We start from the raw sequence: 23,167 nt of genomic DNA on the forward strand, positions 1-23,167 counted from the left end.
CTTAAGGCAGCAGATGGCACCATCACACCTCAACTCTTATAAGAGCTTCTTTTTTTTCTTTTTCTTTTTTAAACTTTCATAACAATTTGCAATGCGGGCAGCAGGTGCTTGAATGCAGATGCTTCTCTGGTCTTTCGAGGGTAATCTGTGTTTTCTCTCTCAAGGATCCCACTATGTTCCATCAGAGGCCACACAGGGCTGCACTCTTGGGGTTGCACTCTCAACACCTGACCTCACCACCCAACACCAAGCTTGTTGTTGCGTGGGCTCTGCTGCAATTTCCTGTACAATGCAGGGGCCTTCTAAGTACCCTGAGGGTGTCAGATGAAGGGGACTTGGCCAGGAGGGAGCGACATTTGTACCGGCAACACACACATCTAAAGCTCACTAATTATCAAATAGAAATTGGACTTAAATTTCTAGTCCAACGTGAGCATAAAAATGTCAAACTTGTGGATCTCGAGGGAGCAGAAGAGATATATTTGATGTCTTATGACATTTCAAATTAGGTGCAGTCAGTTTTTGAGTTTTTGAGGGGTAAACAATGATATCATCACATTGCATAATTAAAGTGAGGGTTTCCAATTGAAATATATTCACCAGACCCTCGCAAGGATGTTTCACTGATTTAAAATCACGAATACTCAGAAAATGCATGACAATGGTTGTCTAAAAAGTTGTCTCAGCTCCATTCATTGCTCGTTTCATAACTTCCCTTGAGACCAATCGACCCACTTCACACAGACGGAGTAAATAGTTGGGTATAAAACATGCGACCTGATGTGTCATGTATGTAGCACAAACATACCCATGAGTCGTACCCCCGTGATCAGTTTGGGTAAATCAAGCAGCCCCTCGGTCAAACAGGGGTTGTCATGTTCACAGCCAGCGGGTTGTCACGGCAACCATTACCATGGAAGTCTGAATGGTGTAAGCAGCTGAATATATTCAGCACCGATGCGTTGATACAGACTTGTTAATGCCATGTTAAGAAAAACAAATCCCTTTTTTTTTTTTTTTAATCTCGACGCTGAAGTGAAAGTTTGGTTCAGTCAGAATTTGCTTTGATCTGTTAAAAAAATCATCAGGTCATGCAGGCTGTAACATAGAAAATCTGTTAAATAGTTAGCATAGCTTAGCATAAAGAAGGAGCAGCCTTAGTCGTCACAACAAAGCAAGAATTTCAACATGCCGTGTTGTAAGAATGTCAGTTTACATTGTACATGCTTTATTCTGGTGACGGAGCTGCATCCAATTTTGATGCTAATATATGCTAACTTTTCATTAAACTGCTACCTCTCCACGTTCAAGGTTCTACCTCATCTAGCTGGCGAGGGAATCAAAAGCATTTCAAAATAAAATACACAAGAATTTCTTCAAAAAAAATTACACATTCAATCCTCCAGCATTTGTTGTGGAAAGCAGTTTTTATGTATCGAGACTTCAGAGCGTGTCATTCAGTGTCATTACATCAGCTGGCAGATGTAACGTTTCACTCACATACGTGACAGCTTTACAAGAGTATGTAACATGGGACAGATGTGGGGGCCCTGAGGCTGCGGCACCAGGCTTCTTACATTCTTCCCGCTGACCACGGCTGTAAACTCTCACAGGTTCAGAGCAACAGCGAGTCTTTTCTTTGGCACTCGCAGCGAAATTTTCCGAGGAAGCGACAGGCAAGCCGACCCCAGCTGGACCCTGACTGGAATGTGCTTTTACTTTGTACTGCTTTTCTCTCTCCTCACTGCTTAACTGGCCAGTTAACAGGAGTAATAGGTCTGAGCCTCCGGGAGGCTGGTTTCATGTATATGAGTCAGTGGTCGGAGAGAGAGAGAGAGAGAGAGAGAGAGAGAGAGAGAGAGAGAGAGAGAGAGAGAGAGAGAGAGGGAGGTTGAAGGGTGGAGCAGAGGCACCTACAGCTCCCACACATGCAGGGAGAACGTGTTCCTGTATTAAAACGAGCCGTCTGCTCACATCTGTTTTTCATGGTTACATGATATAACCTGTAATAGACACACTTGCGGAGGAGAAGGAGGGGGAGGGGGGAGGTAACCCTGCTTTACCAGAACAGAACTTTTATCCACTACCAGACTTTCATCACCAAATCTTCCCCGCTGCTCATTTACCATTTGACTCCTTTCTTATGAGGAATGATGTAATGGGAATTTACAGAAAAAGTGGGAGTGACTGATGGAGGAGGAGAAAGGGACGCAGGCGGAGGAAGTGAGGGGAAAGTGTAGGTTTGACAATCAAGTAGTCAAGGCTTGGTGGGAGAAGGGTGGACATGTGAAGGACAAGGTGAAGACAAAAGAGTTTCTGTGGGAAAATAAGCAAAGTAGTGAAGGAGTGGCTGGTGGTGGACAGAGCTCAGCCCCCTCACGCCTGGTAGAAATAATCACAGGAATCGATGATGTGGACAGCAACTGTCCTCCTGATGATATTACCTCATCTGCTCTCCTCCACCGTATGTACAACATGCATGCCATGAATGTTCAACTTTTGACGCAGAAACTTTGATTTTGAGTAGGTTTTGCTGCAGCCAGGAAATGCTGACTTTGAGTTTTTGTGTTCATGAGGGGAAAAAAAAAAAAAAATTCTGATGCAACCATGACATCTAATGGCTGGGCAGCAAGGTTGGATCGAGGTTTTGTTTTCTCCTTTCCAAATTTAATTTCACCAGATTCCACATTTATAACAGTCTCATGTGGAGGGATGAGGAGGAGGTTTCTCCTGTTATCACTATCAAATATTGCTTAAGTAAAGTACTTAAATGTTATTTACAAGATGTAGTTGAGGTGATTAAAAAGGAAATGAGTCCTGTATTCACTCATGGATTTGTGTGTTGTTTTGCCCCCCTCCCCCTTCATGAATTAAGTGTATTTCTTGCGACTGACTCGCACACCAAATTACTCTGTAAAAAGTCAAGTTTACAAAAAATAATACAGTTCCCACTTTCAAATAAAACAATTTTCTGACTTCATTTTCAGATGAAGGAGACTCGATTAGCAGGGAGATTTTGGTGCAAATGTGTTTTGGGGAAAATGGAAATAATCGATACCTAGATGTGGAGTGAAAAATGTAGCTCTTGTCTCTGAATCGAGTAAAAGTCTGAATCGTGGTGATACAAATACAAGTTCCTCAATAAAACCGAGTACTCGTTTATTGTCTGCGACAGGTATGAAAGGCAGGATATTGTGTCTTTGTAGCCGACTCAACTCAACTGGATGTCTGATTTTGTTGATCCTCTCAGGTAAATTAAATATTTTTCTTCCCCTGGGAGACGGATCAGCGTCAGGTTCAGATGCTGGTCTGGAGTGGAGGTCTTGCTCAGCATCACTGCGGTGGAATGTCTCGTTGATTTGTTATTCAAAGAGCGTTTAAAGATCATCCACGCTCCCTGTCCTCTTCTTTTGTTTTTAACAGCGTTCACAAAAGTCTTTTATATTGATCTGCATTCATCCCTCTGCTGTATTAAAGGAACTAGACAGTGTCCTCTCATAAATACACACAACGTCCGATGTAATTTGCTCACCGTAGTTGTCTCTTTATTAGCAGGACACAGGAAACAGCACAGATTTTAACCGCTTGGACGTCGTCAATGGAAACTTCTCTGATGCACCTGTGAAAGGCCAGAAACCTCATGGAGGGAACAAAGGTCGTGACACATGCTCCATCCCTTGTGACATCACCGTCAAGCTGCTGCGAGATGAGAAACACTCAATCTGTGGTGAGCGCTCCTTCTATGTCCTGAAGTTTTTATTTCAGCGGTCATGATTATCAGAATCCTTTTGTCTGTGTGCTTGTAGGCCAGCTACAACAGTCTCTGCTGGCGTTTGGTCGCAGCACTCGGAAGCTAATGAGGGATGTGATGGAGGAACAGCAGCGAGCCCTGGATATCCTCAGCAGTCAGGTAGACCGGTTTCTTCTCCTTCTTAATCACTGAGTTTTTAAATGTCCGTTTGTCTGGTATGTACGTAGAGTGATGTCACTTTTCCAGGTCACAGAGCTGATGACCAGAGTGCAAACGCTCAGCCTTGAGGTTCAGCGAAGCAACACGGAGATGTACTCCATCAAACCGGTGCAATCCCATGGTAACTCATGCGCAACACAGTTTGTACTGGAATTACTGATCGCTTCTTGTATGCAAATATTTATTTCTTCTTCTGTGCCTCTATGGGGGTTTCTGAAGTCCAACAGGGGAAAACAATCAGTGTCATTTGGCTTTGTCCTGTGTGACTGTGGCGCTCAGAGCCTGCAGTGCTGGCTCGTGCAGCTTTGGCTGCACCCAAGCTGAGACGGGGCTTCATCTCCCATTTAGTCCTGGGACACCCCTTTATGTCTGACACCTCTAGGGACCTTTGCCACCTCCAGGGTTCGTGTATTGGTGATTTTTTTGTGAAAGACTCATACTCCTGCCTTGTAGGAGTTGTTTGAGGGTGGTGATTTTAACATCACCTTTGTTCGCAGCAGGACCTGGAGACTGAGTCCGAGTCACTGGACCAGTCAGACTCTGGACTGGTGTCCGTGACAATGACACTCCTCTTGATCCACATGCTTGTGCACCCTTCTGGTACGACAGAGGGTCAGTAGTGGTACTGCGTCCGAATCCATTCGTCCAGCCACAAGTCAATTCCAGAGAGCCCAGATATCTCTGTCTGGTGCTGAGCTGGACCCTTGAGTAATGAGGATATCAAAAGAGCTCCACACACACCCATTGAACTTGAGTTCCATCCAAGGTAACTCATATTTCTTCTGATTGTCCTCTGTTACACGTGAAAAATCACCAAACCAAAGCTGAGCGTTCTTTCTCAGACTGGATAAACTCCTGGGAGCCCAAAAAAAAAATACATTTTTGAACTTCAATTGCATGCGTACAATTTGTTCAAAGTTTTTTTGTCCAACACAGACTTATTGGATGGAATCACCAAACTCTTCTTGTACTGCCAGTGAAACAGCTGGAGATGTCACCATTTGTTTCCTGATGAGGATGTTTGCTTTTATTAGGACGGGACTGCAGCGACATCAAGGACAGTCTTGTGTCGGTCGTGCCCAAGATCCCTAGTGGCATTTATATCATCCATCCAGAGAATACTGACACTTCATTTGAGGTAGATGTACATGATTCACTCAGTCATTCACAGCATCTCATTCATTCATCAGTCCCCTCTCAACATGCCCTGCAGGTATTTTGTGAGATGGATTACATGGGAGGAGGATGGACGGTGATACAGCGGAGGACAGATGGATTAACTGACTTCAAGCGACCCTGGGCTGATTACGTTGATGGCTTTGGACACCTTGCAGGTTGTATCAACATCAGAGGTTTAAAAGTTTCAGTTTTTACAAAAACAAACACATCTTTCTTTTCCTTAGATGGGTGTGGTGAGTCTAGTCCTTCTCCAGATGTTGCTGTTTGGGATCATTCCTCAGAATTGGCAAATACTTTCATCAAAATGTTGCACAGATGTTGCACAAACTCTACAGATGTCATAGTCTCCGTTTGGTGTGTGTGTGTGTGTGTGTGTGTGCGTGCGTGCGTGCGTGTGCGTGCAGGAGAGCACTGGTTGGGCTTGAGGAAGGTATTTCAAATGGTAAACCAGAAAGAGACTCGCTTCCAACTTCACATCGCTCTCATCTCCCATGATGATATCACCTCTTATGCGTCATATGATGATTTCCGCTTGGACGGTGAAACAGAATTCTTCAGTATACACCTGGGCAGATATGCAGGCAGCGCAGGTGTGATGACCGAAGAAATCAAGATTCGTGTTTAGTTACAAATGTTAAATGGATTGTCTGTATAAAGAGTGCCTATGTATGGGTGTTTTCCTTGTGTGTGTGTGTGTGTGTGTGTGCGTGCGCGCGCGCGCATGTGTGTGCACGAGCAGGCGATGCATTTCGTGGCTACGACCAGGAACAGAACCAAGACACGGCTCCGTTCAGTGCGACAGACGTGGACAACGATGGCTGTAATCCATTCTGCTCCTTCGACAACCGCACAGTGGAGAGCTGCAGCGCTCAGCAAAACCAGACAGGATGGTGGTTCAATCAGTGCGGCCTGGCAAACCTCAACGGCTCCCCGGATGATGCAGAACTTAACCCCAAGCAGAGGACGCAGATCCTGTGGGACACCTGGAAAAAGAACGGAGTCACACACACCATCAAAGCTGTCACGATGAAGATCAGGAGGATCGCAACTAATAACTGAGAGTAAGGAGAAGTTAAAAGTCAGCACTGTAAAAAGTGCAATGCATCATGTACAGCCTGAGATTTGAATAAAACGCTCAACACATTTGGTTGAAGTATCGATATTATTGATCCACATCATTTTAATCAGTTATCCTTCCTTTGTTTTGAGGTACACGGAGGTTGGGCGAAGCACCAAGAACACCTGAACTCCTCATGATCGCAACACAAACACTTCCAATTCTATGAGAAAATCTGAACATCACCGTAGTGTGGAATTCACTGCAAGGACATCACATCTAATCTAAAAAACTATCACTCGTCGTGTATTATGCATCCACTGTATGTCTTAGATTGTTCATATTACTCTTTTGAAGAAAGGACAATAAAAATAGCAGTGCCCACGAAGCCGAAGATACACCTGACGATTAACACCAGAGCCCAAACCTCAGCAGGCCGAACTTAAGCATCCGATCGAGTCACCATTCAGAATTAATGCCATTCACTTTCTTTTGCTGTGGCGAGGAAGTAAGAACGTCTCTCCAGGATGAAAACTCTGTGCAAGGGAATACAGAAAACCACCAAGTCTCGCTGGAACCAGTCAAGGGAAGAAAGTAGAGAGAAGTGGAGAAAATACTGGGAGCAGGTGGGTAGTGTAAGCAGTTTTTCTACCGATTCCGGTCATCGTGCTCTCAGGAAGATCGGGGCAGGTGGTCAGTGTTGAGCTGTAGCTTGATGATTTAATGATTTTTATTGTCAAAAGATGCTAAAATTTCAGTGCTGTGTGGACAGGTAGAGGTTGTTGGTAAGTTAACTACACAACATAAACTATAACCAAATATCAGTTTATCAGCTGTTGTCAGTATTCTAGTCAAACCGACATAAACGTTGTCCTAACTTTGAGTTGTGCACATCTGATGGCCCAACCTCCATTCAACCAAATATCAGCATCGGTGACCAGTTGGTTTGTGACACAGTTGATCAAAGAATTGATGTGCTGTCAGGGTGTAAAGCAGATGATCTGAATCAAGTCCAACTGGGAGGGTCTGTGTTTGGGATGAGATTGGCACCAACAGCTCAAACTGCTAGTTAAGCTAAATCATGCCAGCAGGTGGTGCTGTAGATCTCCCAGGATAGTCAAGCAACAAGAAGACGGAGGTTTACCTGTGTATTACTGAACACCTACGTCTGACTGAATACTTGTGTTAACACACAGTGCCACCATAGATTACAATCTCCCAATAGGTGCTGGTATTATTGGCTTGCAGCAAACATTTCTGTGAACGGGGGGGGGGGGGGGGGGGGGGCTAGAACCTATCCCAGCTGACATTGGGTGAGGGCGGGGTTCACCCTGGATGGGTCGCCAGTCCGTCACAGGGCCATCAGGAGCAATCAGGGGCTCAGTAAGGATCATTCAGACAAATGCTTTTAAACTGAGAGATCCCCTTGCAGATGAAATCATCCAGAATTTCTTTACACTCTCTGATCAAACAGGACCACCAAGCAGAAGACAGTTTGTTGCTCCTGATGTTGTTTTCTCAGGCAGAACTTCCTCTGTGCTCCACCTGTCAAAGTGCTAAAAGGGCTGAAAGTAACAACTGTTGACACCTCGTCCAGCTTTGACCACCATGTTTAGACACAGCGAAGTGAACCCAGTGACTTCCTTCGTCTCAGAACTGGCATGTAAACCAGTGAAATAACAACAGATATATTTATACTGCTGGGATGAGGCAGGCTGCACATTCAGGAACTGTAAAGGAGCATTTCTTATTCTATTGTAGTTTATTATTTGATTCTATTCTGTTGTAATGGGGGCCTTGCGATGGACTGGCGACCCGTCCAGGGTGAACCCTGCCTCTCATCTGAAGGCTGCAGAAGATGGCAGCTACAACCCTTCAGAGAATAAGCGGTGAATGGATGGATTATTTATTATTCTGTTATTTTCCAATGAGGCATAAAAGTTCTTATATAATCATACACATATATACATATAAAGAGATAGAGATGGATATAGATCTTATGTTTATATTGTACGCACACATATATATTTATATATGTGTATATATCTTTATACATTATTATATATAGATAAACATATTTAGATATAGATATGAATACATACTTTTCTCAACCGTGAATAGAGTGTTTTTGTTTTTTTATACTGTGTTTAAAACAAAATTATCTAATAATCAGACTGGAGTCTACACACAAAACAACACTTTGCTTTTTTCATATACAGGAAGGGAGGCGGCACAGTGGTGCAGTGGTCAGCACTGTCTCCTCAAAGCAAGAAGGTTCCAGGTTCCAGCCCCGGCTCCAGCACAGGATCTTTCTGTGTGGAGTCTCCATGTTCTCCCTGTTCCTGTGTGGGTTCTCTCTGGTACTCCAGCTTCCTCCCACAGTCCAAAGACATCAAGAGAGGACGAGGCTGATTGATACTCTAAATTGACCGTAGGTGTGACTGTGAGTGTGAATGGTTGTCTGTCTCTATGTGTTGGCCCTGTGATGGACTGGTGACCTGTCCAGGGTGAACCCCGCCGCTCACCTGAAAGCCGCTGGGATAGGCTCCAGCCCCCTCGACCCTTAACAGGAATAAGCGGAAGACAATGGATGGATCTACAGGAAGGATCATATACAGGATTCATTTATGTGTTCTTTAGTTATTTCATGTTCTCCCATAATCATTATTTGTGACTGACAAAATTCTGTTTGTATTTAATGTGGGTAAAGATTACATATGTAAGTAACAATTACTTTAGCAAATGGTTGGTAATGAGATCTTGTTGTTGTTTACTTTTAGCATCACATTGAAAAGGCGTTGGGGGACACGAGCCAGTATAAAAGTTTAAAGAACAAAACCACACCCGTTTTTCTATCTTGTGTAAATTATTTCAGTTACATTGTTTTCTTTCATACATTTTCATCAAGAAAATTATATTTCAGTTTTCTCATCTGGTAAATAAAGCGCTCCCTTTTCATGATGTTTGGTCTTTGTGTTTGTTACAAATAACAATATCACCTGCTAACAGTTACCATAGTGCTAAATCTTTAAGAACACAGGCGCACTGGGTGGTCTGGAGTGTTTACATCGGCAAGAATAGTTGATATGACACCCCCCCCCCCCCAAAAAAAAAATGTGTCAAATGTACAAACTGAGTTATAGCCACTGAAATATCTGAGGTCAGCCATGACAGACCAAACATCCTCCCAAAGTCTGTAACTCACATCATGAAAGATGTGGAGTCGTACACAAAGATAGGAGCAGCTCCCTAATAAGACTGCGTATGTTTGAGTTGACAGTGTTTAGATCTGTTCTCTGCTCTGAGAGGGCTTAACAAAACTGATGACATTTGTCAGCGTTTGTCTCCCTTCCACCAACTTTCCAATGAAACGTGAAGCTCTTATGCCATGAAAAGTTGGAAGTGACTAATCTCCAGCAAACCGGCCCTTAAAAGGCAATTTTACTGCCTCAATCAGACATCAGAGGCCCTGCTTTATCAGATAGCTTCACGTTCCTAGATTTCTTTGATGTTTGCGAGGGTTTTAGGTGAAATTCAGCTGAAATTGGACAGCTGGGGAGGGGAAACAAAACCACAGCTGAGAGGAGCCCACTATAGAATCAGACGAGAGGCTAAAAATAACAAGTGTTGATGTTAATAGGCTCTAAGACTGGGTACTCACCACGCATGTATAAAAGAATGTGTATTAGTGTGTGTGTGTGTGTGTGTGTTTGTATGCGCACATTTGTGTGTACGTGTGTGTGTGCAAAGTGGGATGTCGTTTTCCCACAGTGGATGAGAATCATGCAGAGTGGGAGCACGCAGGAAGTGTAGTCTACTGGGAATTTAAACCCTGAGGAATCTCATCTGCTGTTCATCAGTCACCCCTGTGCCCGCACACACACATGCACACACACACTGAACAAACTCAGAGCGTAAACACTGCAGTTTATAATAACTTATTATGGTCTGAACATCAAAACAAAGAGCACAACGTAGGGGATACTTTTCTATTTCTGAACTTCATGTATGCCAAGTCGTGTGTTTTTTCTAATGTCTAGACCAGAGCAGAGAAGGTCTATAGATTCAAGTGGAACGACTATGATAATAATCTGTGTGTGTTCAGTCACAACATCGACCTGACCTCCACATCGGAAGTACAAAGAGTCATGTAAATAAAAGTATAGTGAGACCCAGAAGGATGCATTCTTTCTCAAGATACAAAAAACAGAAAAGGAGAGATTGAGAGAGAGAGAGGGAGGGAGAGAGAGAGAGACAGAGAGAGGAGTGTCCTGCCACACACACGTTTGATGACTGACTCATATGAAGTGGTGAGCAGACCCTCCATTGTTGATCATTAGCAGGATGAACTGCAGGCAGCCAGCGGTTCATGTGAACTGCCGCCCTGCAGGCTACACTGACAGCCCCAGGGCCCGGAGCCGGGACAACCTGCTGATGTACGATGACTACACCGAGGAGAACTGCTGTCCTGGACGATGTCTCGGGTGAGTCCGGCTCAACATCATCTATGTGTTCGCTACACAAGACACGTGTTTCCCTTCACCTCCTGCAGATTTTATGAACATATTCATGCTTTTACTGCTGTAATCTACCTCACTGACCCTCACACAATTCATGTAAACGGTAAGATACTGTATATCGTCTCTGTTGATCCATTGCCTTTTATATTGTCATTACAAATAACAACACTTGTAAACTAAATATCGTAATCAAAACAAGTATGGGTGTGCCATTTAATTTTGCAGATTATCAGCGAATTGCAAGGAATGGGGAGAAAAAGTAAAACTGAGCATCAGATAATGATTTCAAATGATTGTAGCAACGTTCATCTCATTTGAGTTACGGCTACTTGTGGGTGTGACAGTGCGGTTTTCAGTCATAAAAAGGAATCCGTGGTCAGGAGGTCAAAATGACATTTTTTATTTTTAAAGCTGCATCAGTACTTTTAAAATTCAGCTAATTTCATGGTATATTTTCGGCATGTACCGTGAAAGGAACAGAGAGAAATGTTTCCACAGTTCTGAACAGCGAGAGAAGGAGCCTTTGTGAATGTTATTAATGTACTAACATTTTATTCATGTGAAATTGGAGCCACACTTTGCTTTGCAACTTGTGTGATGTGAGTTTAAAGCTTGTCTTTATTTTTATTTGAAAATAGTTATGAAGTTGTGTTTTGTCTATGTGCTCATGTCAGAATCAGGGATATATTTTTTGCACATTTTGTTTCTATTGGTATCTACACACACTTGATTTAATACACATTTAAACTGCTGCGTAGCAAGTGAGACTACAAAATAGTTCATGTTTGATTTGACGTTTCAGCATTTTCTTCTGTATAACTTCCAACCCCACACCTTAAGTCTTTCTAGAAGGTTCTCCAGTTAGAAATGATGTATTGCAGCAGTCAGGTCCAGATCCTAAAGCTCTGGTCGTACAGATATTAGCAGAGTTTTTCTGTGGGATGTGAAACTCCTGGCGAGCAGCTGAAGCGTGGCTTTGTGTGTTTACAGAAGTTCATATGGGGACGATATGTACTGACTGTTTATGTCCCCTGACATTCTGGCAGCCACAGCAGCTCAGAGAGACAACTCATGGCTCGTCTCAGTGCCGTTAAGAGACGCCAGGCTCTTCGTGGTCCTGCCTACATGTTCTCTGCTCCTTCAGTCAACCTGTCAGATATTGAGCAACGTTTCCTTGAAGCAGCTGAATACGGAAACATACCAGAGGTGCGCCGCATGCTTCTCCACGTGCCAAATTTGAATGTCAACGCTGTGGACTACATGGGCCAGAATGCATTGCAGCTAGCTGTAGCCAACGAACATCTGGAGGTGACGGAGCTGCTGCTGGGGAGGGAGGATTTGGCCCGAGTGGGCGATGCCCTCCTATTAGCCATCAGTAAGATGTGTTTGTTTGTGTATGTGTGTGTACAGGACACTTTAATAAGGCTTCATCTTGTATTGAGGAAGAAGAGGACCCTCATCAGTGAGGTCAGAAGGTCACCTGCCCTGAACGTTTTTGTAGATGCACAAGTGTTCGCCACCGGTAACCGTATCAACGATTGTCCCAGCACGCCACGACAGCATGCAAAAGCACCAAGGGAGAAGTCGTCTCAAAGGCTTTAGGCTCCAGAGCACAAAGCATCTATGTGGAGGAGATTGGGTGGATGGTTCATGGCTTCCAACACAGTCTCTGCACGCCGGCTGATTACCAGTTATAAGAGGAACACAATAAGTGCAGAGAGAAAGGTCCTACAAATAGGCTTTGCTTTCAGTCTGTAAGACTAAATTTAGGTTGAAACGTTCCCATGGCGAATAAGAACGTCATCACGGTCTCATTGTGAATGAGGTCCATTGATGTGAATCTTAATGTGCTTTTCATGCCGTCACAAAAAGATCATTATGGGGAAAAAAAACATAAATGGCCTTAATGGAGCTTTTGGAGCCTGAACAAATAAAGTTACTTAAAATTGTAGAAAAGTTTTTTTATTAGTTATTTCAATCCTCTATTAATAGCTTCCACAAGTTGTATTTTATTCCAGTTAATGGTGGCGAGATCTTTATATGGATTTTATTAACTTAATTAAGGATAAGAGAATTTTTTTTTTTTAGCAAACCAACCAAACTTTTCCCACAACTGATTTTCATGCCTTAAAATGCTGCAAAGTTGAGGACACAAGATGACCATAAGGATTCTAATTCACAGATTTCTTCTTCTGATGAAATGAGTTGAATTGAGATTTACTTCAAAAATCACAGTTGAAACTGTGAATTTCAAGAAAAAGTAAAACTAAAGAATTGACGTTGTTGGTTATTAGCGATGCAGGTGGATTTCTTTGACTGTTGAGCAGATATAAGGTGTGACCAAAAGTAGGCATAAGAACGGCATGGTAGTTTGGGTTTTTTTGTGCACAGCAAAGATAAAGCAACAACTGACTGAAGCCCACAAGCTGATCCCTGGGTCTGTGTGTCGTAGGTAAAGGTTATGTTCGCATCACGGAGGCCCTGCTGGGTCACCCCTCATTTACAGATGCTCGTCGGCTGACAGCGAGTCCTGCTCAAGCAGACATGCTGGATGACTTCTATGCTTATGATGAAGATGGGACGAGGTAAGATGCTAAACTTTTTTTTTTTGGGGGGGGGGGGTGCTCTCTGTCTGTACTGAACGCTGTATGAGGTTCAGAATTTAGAGACGTCCCCAAAAAAAAATTATGTAACTGATGACTGGATTGGGCAGAGAAAGGCTGTTTTTTGTTCGGGGAGATTTCAAACAATCTGAGAAGCAGGATAAAATTCAGCTGGAAGAACGAATCCTACTTATGAACAAACATGAATGATTGGTCTGACACAGAGCCAACAATAGCAGAATATTAACACAAGGAGAGAGCCGGAGTGGTGGGGGAGCTGAGGGTTTCAGTTGCGAGGCTACCACCACTGGCGTTGACTATTCCGTTTAAGTTTTACATTGATTGGCTCTTTCCTATCCAGGCCGCTTGGTGAAAATGCAGCGGCATGAATCTGGTGTGTGTACATTCCCACAGGTTTTCTCACGACGTGACTCCAGTGATCCTTGCGGCGCACTGCCAGGAGTACGAGATAGTTCACACCCTGCTGAGCAAAGGGGCTCGCATCGACCCTCCTCACGACTACTTCTGCGGCTGTGACTCCTGCAACTATCAGCAGCAGTTTGATTCTTTCAGCCACTCACGGTCCAGGATCAACGCTTACAGAGGCCTGGCCAGTCCAGCTTACCTCTCCCTGTTCAATGAGGATCCGGTGCTGGCAGCCCTGGAGCTCAGCAATGAGCTCGCCATGCTGGCAAACATTGAGAAGGAGTTTAAGGTAAAAAATGCAACACAGACAGAATCATTAACAGTAAAAGTCAACAGATAAAGCAAAAAAATCCACCAGCCTGCCAGCTCAGTCCACTTGGCACATGGTGGCGCTACTGTGAACCAGCTCCTCTTCAAGTGCCCAAACAAGTATCTTTTATATTTTGCAGCCAACTGGGTGCCAGAAAATTTATGATTTAAGACAATATTTTATGAGCCTGAGGTCAGGACGCAGACGGAGCCACTTGTTTGAACACTCGTACATCATGTTGTACCGCATGAAAGTCACATCGCAATCTTGATTCTTCTTCTTTGCTTGAAGTTAAGATTTGGAGGCATCCTAATTCCCGATGATATGATCTGGTTCATCCGGAGCCGATAGTGTGACTCTTACCGAGAAGTCTAGAGAAGGAAGAAAAGTGGTGCATGAAGAGAAGACGGCCTTAGGACCATAACATAATGAGTCTTTTGGTAGAGGATCAACAGGATGAGCTTTGTGTTGGTTGTATAAGCAAACGTCTGAGTGCTTCTGGGAAGTGTCCTGTTTCAGCGGGAGCTGATGTTTATGTCACGTCAAGTGTTAATGTAGAACGTGGTTGGATGAACATATGTAGCAGAAGGAAACTGACCAACAGAACTGATGCTCTGATTGCCACTTTCTAACCCTGCTCTCTCTCAGCTTGAAAATCCCCCACCTGAAAAGAATAGTTGCCTATTATCTGTATGCTTTGAGAGTTTACTTTTTACACACACAGTTTTGAGCATCTTAGCTTTTCCTAAGCACAGGTGTTCAAATATTTCAAATTCACGTGACATTGATTTTAGTCATTACAGGTCATTTCTTTTTTCTTTTTGCAGAATGACTACTGCCGCTTGTCAAGCCAGTGTAAGGACTTTGTGGTAGGCCTTCTAGATCTGTGTCGCAGCACCAAAGAGGTGGAGGCCATACTCAGTGGAGAAACCGACTCTGGAGACTGCTATGATCTACCAGGCCGTCCTTCCCTCACACGGCTCAAATTAGCTATAAAATACGATGTCAAAAAGGTCAGTGTGGTCGCATGACAGGTAACGAAACAGAGGCAAGACGTTGTTTTTTTTTAGACTCAAACTTCTCAAGCCAGGCAGCAACTTGTTTGACATCCTGTTAAAACTGCTGGTTTGAATGTGTCAAGGGAGAGACGCGGGGAAACGGGACCCAAGGGCGAGACGGCAGGGGTTCAACAAAAAGTGTTTACTCAAAAGGCAAAGTAACAACGCAAGGAAGAAAACAAAGTGTCAAACGAAGAGGTCAACAGGCCTAAGTCCTGGGGTCCGTTTCACAAAGCGGGTTTAGTGAAAACTCGGGGTCTATTAACCCTGAAATAAGGAAAACACAGAGTTTTCCGTTTCACAAAGGGAGGGAACTCAAACCAGAGAAAGAGGGTTCACTCCAGCCTGTTTCACAGACAGTGGTAACTTAAGCTCTCGGTCAGTTACCGTAGTAACAGACGCTATGAAACTAACCTGGTCGGGACCAGGTTTTTGTCAATGAACCTCGAGTTTCTCGCTGTCTCCGCCCACTTTCAGAGCCACATCCTCCATTTGATTTCCGCATTCATTCATCAGCAGGCGAGTTTCTCAACAAACATGGCATGTCCTTTTCTTGACGATCGCGTGGATGAAGGTGCAGCATTGCTGTGCAGAGAATTAAATATTCATCGAGAGATGGTGATCAGACCGCGCGCGGACGTTCTTGCATTTCCAGACAGTGTCGGTACCGTTTCACATCAGTCCATCGTCTATATACACACAACCTCCTCCGTCCTTACATTTGCAACATCACCAGTCGTAGTCATGCTCTCACGTCATATATATATATATATATATATATATATATATATATATATATATATATATATATATATATATATATATATATATATATATATATATATATATATATCTCAAGCCATATTACATTTTATGAAGGCACTGGTGTCTTGGGGGTTGGGTTCTAAGGATGAACTCCCTCAGCCACTGGCCTTCCTACACTCTGGCTTAGGGCCAGCTCCTGGGCCACCACCCTTTTTACGGGCATCTGCCTTCTTTCTGTTGGCTGAGTAGAAGTCTGTGTTAGTTTAAATAGGCTTAATTATTTAACAGAACATGATATCGATGAAGACATTTGTGTATGAAACCAGCGTTTTGTTGGGGATGAAACAACTATTGTACACAGTCAAACAGCCACTTAATGTTCAATTTACAATGCAGAACATGGGGAACCCCTGAGATGGTCTGACCTGCTTGAATCATGTTGTTATGCTTCATTTTAAGTTGCTGCCAAGGGCGTTTCTCCCCGCGGTATTGCATCTAAACCATATAAATTAATGCGCTACCGTGTAAGCAGTTTTCCTCCGTAATAATCACGATTGCAAAGGACCACATTTAAACTCACGCATTGACCCGAGCAGCAATGTTCTTCCACGCCATCTCTCTCTCTTTTGCAGCTGCAGCGGTGTTGCACTTCTTTTTAAACGCGTGTTGGAACTCTTCACATGATCGCATCAAGTTTTCCAACTCCACTGACGTGAAAACGAAGCTCTCCTCTTCTCCGTCGCCATGGTGACTCGGTGAATCGGGGCTCCATTTATACTGGCTTTTTAGAGTTGTCGTGATCGCGCCTTACCCCAGGTGAACCTACTCCTAGTTGATCAAACTGATTCAAATCCGCTGTTCTGAATCCGAAAATTCGGAGTTTTCTATCTTAGGGTAGATCAACTCGGACATCAGGATTAAACTCAGGGTTTCATGAACCTGCTTTGTGAAACGGACCCCTGGACGAGTGCGGAGTATCAACAAAAACTTACTGGACACAGGGAGGAGCTGGGAACGTGACAAAACCAAGCACAAACACAACGATCCGATGAGAGCCAACGGGAAACACTGAGGTTAAATGAGACGCAGGTGGTGCGGTGAACTCAGGTGAGACACGGGAGGTAAACACGGAAGGGAGCACAGGAAGACAGGACACGACTACAAAGTAAAACAGGAACACGAGACAGGGATCATGACAGAATGTAGGAACTGTACTCACAAGTGTAGAAGAGTACAAATCGATGTCTGATGTTTTATTTTTTCACCCCCGTATTTCTTCTTTGTGACTCCAGAATGCAGTAAGAGCCAGCTACGTATATGTAGCTGGATACACTTCGCTGTTGTGAGCTCCAAACTTCTACTGCATTTGTGATTAGAAAACAAAATAAAACAAAACACTTTCTTTGGTTGAAGTTTTGCTTCAATATTTCCTTGAGTTGGAGCTACAATGTTGTGTGGTAACAACACATTTGACAAACAGAAATGTTCCAATGACAGTCAGCAAAGGGTTACCACTCATTTAATTCTTTTGGAAAATAATGGCAGCGTGTAAAAGTCATTTGGTGCGGAATGGAAAACTGATTTGTCTTTAATGATCCTACACGTGTTAAGTTCACAAACAGCTACATTTAATCATCGCAGGTGTCTCGATACTTTCAAAGTACTTTAAAAGTATGGCGGATATTTGACAGCAGCGGTATTATAATCCTAATCCCTCATCCTTCTCTTCTGTCTGTGCCCCTCAGTTTGTGGCTCATCCAAACTGCCAGCAGCAGCTTCTGAGTATCTGGTATGAGAACCTTCCCGGCCTGAGACAACAAACCACTGCCATCAAGCTGCTGGTGGTGCTGGCTGTGGCCATGGGGTTACCCGGCCTGGCTGTGGCTTACTGGATCGCTCCATGCAGCAGAGTACGTAACGTAACCTTGACAAAGTTGCTTCTCATGATTTCCCAAGCGCTTGAGCGCGACATTTACTTCCCTGCACGACCTTCTCCCCTCATCTTCCCATCATCTAATCTCTGTCACTCAGGTGGGGAAGGTGATGCGTAGTCCCTTCATGAAGTTTGTGGCCCATGCTTCATCTTTCACAATTTTCCTGGGTCTTTTGATCTTGAATGCAGCTGACCGTTTCGCAGGCACCACCCTGTTGCCTAACATGACCCACCATCAGGTGCCAGGAGGACCCAGACTCAACACTGACCCTCTGCTGCTCTACAGAATGACCACAACACCCTTGACGTGGATGGAGATCCTCATCATCTCATGGGTCATGGGTGAGAATAAGACAACCTGGAGGATAAACCTCACCCAGGTCTGTGTTGTACATCATTTGACTGGTGGCCCCGTGCTGCTGCAGGGATGATCTGGGCTGAAGTGAAGGAGATCTGGAGTCAGGGCCCGGGCGAGTACCTTATGGAACCGTGGAACTTCCTTGACTTTGGGATGCTGGCCATCTTCATTGCCTCCTTCAGCTGCCGTTTATCTGCTCTGAGACATGCTGACATAGCCCAGACCTTCGTTCACACACACTACACAACACTGATCAATGTCACACTACCCCCTGAGATCCACTACTTCACACTGGGTGAGCAAATACTTCAGACACCTCTCTTTGTTCAGAGTTGTGGTCAAGTGCTAGAATCAGCCTGCTGAACCTACACAAATATCTAAAACCATTCATTTAGATATTAGAAACTGCTTGGGATGTTAGAGACTCACTCACACTGTGTTTGCAGCACGAATCCACTGGTTACCGTCAGACCCCCAGCTGGTATCGGAGGGTCTGTACGCCGTCGCAGTGGTGCTGAGCTTCTCTCGCATCGCTTACATCCTCCCCGCTAACGAGAGCTTCGGTCCGCTGCAGATTTCCTTAGGGAGGACTGTCAAGGACATCTTCAAGTTCATGGTCATCTTCATCTTGGTGTTTCTGGCGTTCATGATAGGCATGTTCAACCTGTACTCCTACTACTTGGGGGCCAAGCAGAACGACGCCTTCACCACGTAAGACCCCCCCCCCCCCCCCACACACACACACACACACACTCACTTTGCTTTCTCTGGCTTCTACATTGCAAGTGGGGTTTTACTGTTGGTGAATAGTCAATTTGAACAATTATCCATATTATTGTGTTTCTGTCAATAGAACTAGCAGGCACATTATCAGAGAACCCGGTGAAGGGGGGGGGGGAGGGGGTAGCGTGGATCAAGGATCTTGACCTTGTAGTTTTTATTGTATTGGCCAAAGTGATATTATTTGACTCCGTCCTGAGTCACCCCGTACATAGAACATTCATGAAGGCATCAACATGAAAGATGGACCAACCAGACCAGGATCTCCAGACAAAATGGGTTCCCAAGTCGGATGTTGGCTAAGGTCAAAGCCAAGAGACAACTCCAGGCCACCGTGAGGGGATTAGTCTTGTTGTTCTTTACAGTATTTTTATCAGATCTATCTTGGCCCCCTGAGCCCAGTTGTAACACCACAGTAAAACGTTGCGGTTTCTATGTTAAAGAGACTTGGTGCCAAAATTGTGTGGCTTCTTCCTTGGCACAAACTACACCACGAATATCATCCTGGTAAATTTTACATGATCCTCCTTGCCCGAGGTAAAACTGCGTCTGGGGCAGAGGTTTGACGAGCCTTGTTGTGGTTCCTTAATCATCGTCTCATTCCGACGGTTTTAGGAGGCCTGGAGAGTCTCTAAGAAAAACAGCAGGAAACTCAGGAAAAGATCTGGTGATATTTTTTGTCTTGATTCCTTTCTGATCAGCCTGCAAGCTTGGAAATGGATAAAAAAAAAAATTGAATTTTAAAATAACTTTGGCCTCCCTCTGCTTCCTCCTCTGTGTCCCTTCCAGCCTGGAGGAGAGCTTCAAGACATTGTTCTGGGCTATATTTGGACTTTCTGAGGTCAGGTCTGTCGTGATCAACAACGGACACAAATTCATCGAGAACATTGGTTACGTACTGTACGGGGTTTACAACGTTACCATGGTGATAGTGCTGCTCAACATGCTCATCGCCATGATTAACAGCTCCTTCCAGGAGATTGAGGTTTGTTGATTAGATCAGGTTGTCATGTACTTCAGGGGCACCTTTAAATACACACACACACACACTCATTCACGTATATATAGATTTAATTCAAAAGAGGAGCAAAACAGTATTTAGCGAGAACATTTCCCCATGTACTGTACCAGCAGGAATATCTGGCCTGACTTGCAGCATTTCAAGGACATTTTTGACCCGCTTTTATCACCACATGGTTCAACAGGCGATACAAAGATATTTTCTTATCGGACAAACAATGCGCTGGGATGCTTGACATTCGTTCCCTTTTTTTCTCTTTTACAAAGGGATGAGATCTGAGCTGAACCTCGTTATTGCCCAGGTTTGAGATTGAGGTCATGTGAAAATATCATGTCCCTGCCGCTAATTAGCTTAACTTGAAGACTGGAAACAGGTAGCCTGACCTGATAGCCCCTGGAACAATGACTTTTTTTTTTTTTTTTTTGGACAAGTTCTTTAGTTGTTGTTGTTGATGAAACAAATGGAAACAAACTGTAAATGAGTGAGCTTTAGATGCATCGGTTTATCATTTTTTCCATGCTAAGCTAGCACATCGCGTTTCAAAGCCTCACATGTGGCATGGCTGCTCATATCTGCTTAAAAGCTAAATTAGTCAAATACTTCTGCCCGTGATTGTGACTCAGTTTGCTCACTTGGTTTCTGTTCCAACTTTTTCACTTTGCTTAGGATGACGCTGATGTTGAGTGGAAGTTTGCTCGTGCCAAATTGTGGTTCTCCTACTTCGAGGAGGGACGGACGCTACCAGTGCCCTTCAACTTGGTTCCCAGTCCCAAATCCATGCTGGGCCTGTCTAAAGGCATTAAGTCCCTGGTGCTGCAATATGTGATGGCAGGAAAGAGCGAAGAGAAAATGGAGACACAGCTTGATAAGGTAACCTGCATCACAATCAGGACCCATGCGGCTTATATTTGTTCTTTATCAGCGTGCGCAGTGATAACCGTAAAAGCGGAACCTGAGCACCTCCCGGTGGTTTAACAGCAGCACCACATTCTCATCAATTCTGTTCAGTAAAACTGATATCAGTTCTACCTTCCAGATCGGAGAAGGAAAAAGACCAGGATACGGTGATTCCAGCAGCAATAGCCGATATCAGGTGTGTAGATGTCATGGAGATGGAGAGAACATTCACCCAAGAAGTGGGTTGATCTGGGGGGGAATTTCACCCTCATCACCTTTCAACTCCTTCATACACAGCACAGCTCACACACCGTCAAACAAATACTCGGTTCTCATGACAGAAGTTCTTGGTCATAAACTCTGGTCTGTCAAACGAAGTCAAGCTTTACATCCTGATGCAAGTACATATGAAAAATGATTTCCAGTGATTGCTCCCCACCACTGATGTAATTAGTATTTTAATAACTTATACATGTAGGTGTGTGTAACATTGTTTGTCTGTTGTTTTTTTTGCCAATATCTTAAATGCCCATATTTTCAGAACTGACTTGGCTTATAGGTAGTTTTTACAGGTGTCGGTATTATCTGCATAAAAACAAGTTTTTATGATATTCACATAATTTATATATATATATATATATATATATATATATATATATATATATATATATATATATATATATATATATATATATATATATATATATGCAATGAATGACCGAGAAGAGTTTTAGTGATGAGGCACCTTTTGTTTTTTTTACTTTTACTAGGTTACATTAAAGTTAAAAAAAAATATAATAATAAATGAAATAGAAAACAAAAGTGTGATATCCTCTATGATACTGATTGTTTGCTCCTGGTTACAGAAGATCATGAAGCGACTGATAAAGCGTTACATTATCAAAGCTCAAGCTGACAGAGAGAGCGACGAAATCACAGAAGGTAACTCGATGAACTTCAGGTTACATTTTTCTTTTATTAGTATATTTTTATGGGATTATAGTTTTTGTCTTCCTCAGAAAGGTGTCCTTTTTAAAAAAAAAAAAAATTCAAACCTTAAAATTTGTTGGTCTTTTTTTTTTCCCCTCAGGTGAACTGAAGGAAATCAAGCAGGATATCTCCAGTCTAAGATACGAGCTGCTGGAGGAGAAATCCCAAAACATGGAGACTCTGGATGGGCTGCTGCGAAGGCTGGGCGAGATCAGTACGCCTCCGTAGTGGCACACGTGCGCTGTGTGTGTGGCTCCGGGAAGACTTGTACATAAAACTGTGCAGCTAAGAGTCTAAAGTGGCTTCAATCCATCCACAGTCACTGCATGTAGAGTTAAAAAGAAAAAGTACGTGTACATGAATATAACATCGAAATACAACTGATTACTTGTATGATTGGAGTCTTTTTTATTTCAGTTGGAGACAAGAACACAATGTCCTTGATAACATCAGTTGTATAAACCTCACCGTAAAAACACACAGTACACAGTTTTGGAATAAAAACTTTTTTCTTTTCTTTTTTTTTTTTAAATGGACTCATTTTTACAGTTAGTTTAAATTCTGTCCAACAATTAATTGTCATGATCATCATCATGACTGTAATACTACTGTCACACACAAACAGGCACATATCATTTTCAGGTCATTCGTGCTGGCAGCATGGCTCAGTCGCTGTCGTGGCTGTTTCATTAGCTGAGGGTTACTGTTCAGTCCCCAGCTCCTCCTGACACTGAACCCTGTGAATGAGTTAAAAAAAAAGGCTCTTTGCACGGCACTCTCTGACAGCAGCGGGTGAATGAATTTGCCATTTTGAGGGATTTGAATAGGCAAAAGTTGAGAAAGCGTTTTCTGTCTTAAAAAAACTCAACCATGCTTTCATTTTTGCATTTCCTCATCATCAGTCTGCCTCAGTACATCTCTGAAGACTGTCCAGCTGATCCAAAATTCTGCTGCGTGTATGTGTGTTGTCAAGAACTACAAAACGATAGTATTTCACCCATTAGCGTCCGCGCTGGCTCCCTGTGACATGTAAATATAATTTACAAACAGTCTCCTCACTTACTAAGTTTGATTTCAGGTCTCCAAGAGACACACAAGAAGATACAAGATCTGTGTGAGCAGGAGACAGCTGAGAGCAAGACACCAGCAGATTGCTAGTTAGCTTAGCACAATGAATGGTACTGGATGGGAAGTCTTAGCATACCTTTGTCCTTCCTCTTCATCTTCCACAACCTGCAGTTGCTCCATTGTATTCTGGTTTGGATCAGCTTCAGGATCTTGGTTAGACCAGAACATAGTC

The 23,167-nt window shown here is 43.5% G+C and overlaps 2 protein-coding genes across 4 annotated transcripts; both read left to right on the top strand.

The window, feature by feature from the left end:
• The first annotated feature begins 2,242 nt into the window (after positions 1 to 2,242).
• Positions 2,243 to 9,130, top strand: angptl5 (angiopoietin-like 5). Of its 3 annotated transcripts, none has more exons than XR_015119492.1 (10): positions 2,243 to 2,464; positions 3,553 to 3,727; positions 3,807 to 3,910; positions 3,998 to 4,091; positions 5,005 to 5,108; positions 5,184 to 5,304; positions 5,554 to 5,739; positions 5,889 to 6,210; positions 6,359 to 6,832; positions 8,426 to 9,130. XR_015119492.1 is itself a non-coding variant. In XM_086226680.1 (8 exons), exons 1-8 carry the CDS (start codon positions 2,408 to 2,410, stop codon positions 6,206 to 6,208), a joined length of 1,161 nt encoding a protein of 386 aa, XP_086082806.1. In that variant the 5' UTR covers positions 2,243 to 2,407; the 3' UTR covers positions 6,209 to 6,309. The 3 variants fall into 3 exon arrangements, 1 of the variants encoding a protein (XP_086082806.1); XR_015119493.1 differs by having other exon boundaries at positions 3,556 to 3,727; XM_086226680.1 differs by lacking the exons at positions 6,359 to 6,832; positions 8,426 to 9,130 and having other exon boundaries at positions 5,889 to 6,309.
• A 1,280-nt stretch (positions 9,131 to 10,410) lies between these two features.
• trpc6a (transient receptor potential cation channel, subfamily C, member 6a) lies at positions 10,411 to 22,524 on the top strand. Its single transcript, XM_086225694.1, has 14 exons — positions 10,411 to 10,690; positions 11,773 to 12,101; positions 13,179 to 13,311; positions 13,744 to 14,044; positions 14,893 to 15,078; positions 17,634 to 17,798; positions 17,920 to 18,163; positions 18,247 to 18,474; positions 18,626 to 18,890; positions 19,749 to 19,944; positions 20,647 to 20,850; positions 21,017 to 21,073; positions 21,744 to 21,819; positions 21,968 to 22,524. The coding sequence occupies exons 1-14, from the start codon at positions 10,551 to 10,553 to the stop codon at positions 22,093 to 22,095; spliced, it is 2,652 nt and encodes an 883-aa protein (XP_086081820.1). The 5' UTR covers positions 10,411 to 10,550; the 3' UTR covers positions 22,096 to 22,524.
• The last annotated feature ends 643 nt before the right edge of the window (positions 22,525 to 23,167 follow it).

This window comes from Aulostomus chinensis, chromosome 15 (assembly GCF_037954235.1).
Source record: "Aulostomus chinensis isolate RoL2024-O1b breed Wild chromosome 15, RoL_Achi_v1.0, whole genome shotgun sequence".
Lineage (NCBI taxonomy): Eukaryota > Metazoa > Chordata > Actinopteri > Syngnathiformes > Aulostomidae > Aulostomus > Aulostomus chinensis.

Bases quoted from the DNA above. Each gene is read 5' to 3' on its own strand.
- angptl5 (XM_086226680.1), top strand. From the start codon at position 2,408: ATGATGTGGACAGCAACTGTCCTCCTGATGATATTACCTCATCTGCTC. The intron at 2,465-3,552 runs GTATGTACAACA...TCTCTTTATTAG, and splicing joins CTCATCTGCTCTCCTCCACC to CAGGACACAGGAAACAGCAC. The intron at 5,305-5,553 runs GTTGTATCAACA...GTGTGCGTGCAG, and splicing joins TGGCTTTGGACACCTTGCAG to GAGAGCACTGGTTGGGCTTG.
- trpc6a (XM_086225694.1), top strand. From the start codon at position 10,551: ATGAACTGCAGGCAGCCAGCGGTTCATGTGAACTGCCGCCCTGCAGGC. The intron at 17,799-17,919 runs GTACGTAACGTA...TCTGTCACTCAG, and splicing joins GGATCGCTCCATGCAGCAGA to GTGGGGAAGGTGATGCGTAG. The intron at 21,820-21,967 runs GTAACTCGATGA...TTTTCCCCTCAG, and splicing joins GAGCGACGAAATCACAGAAG to GTGAACTGAAGGAAATCAAG.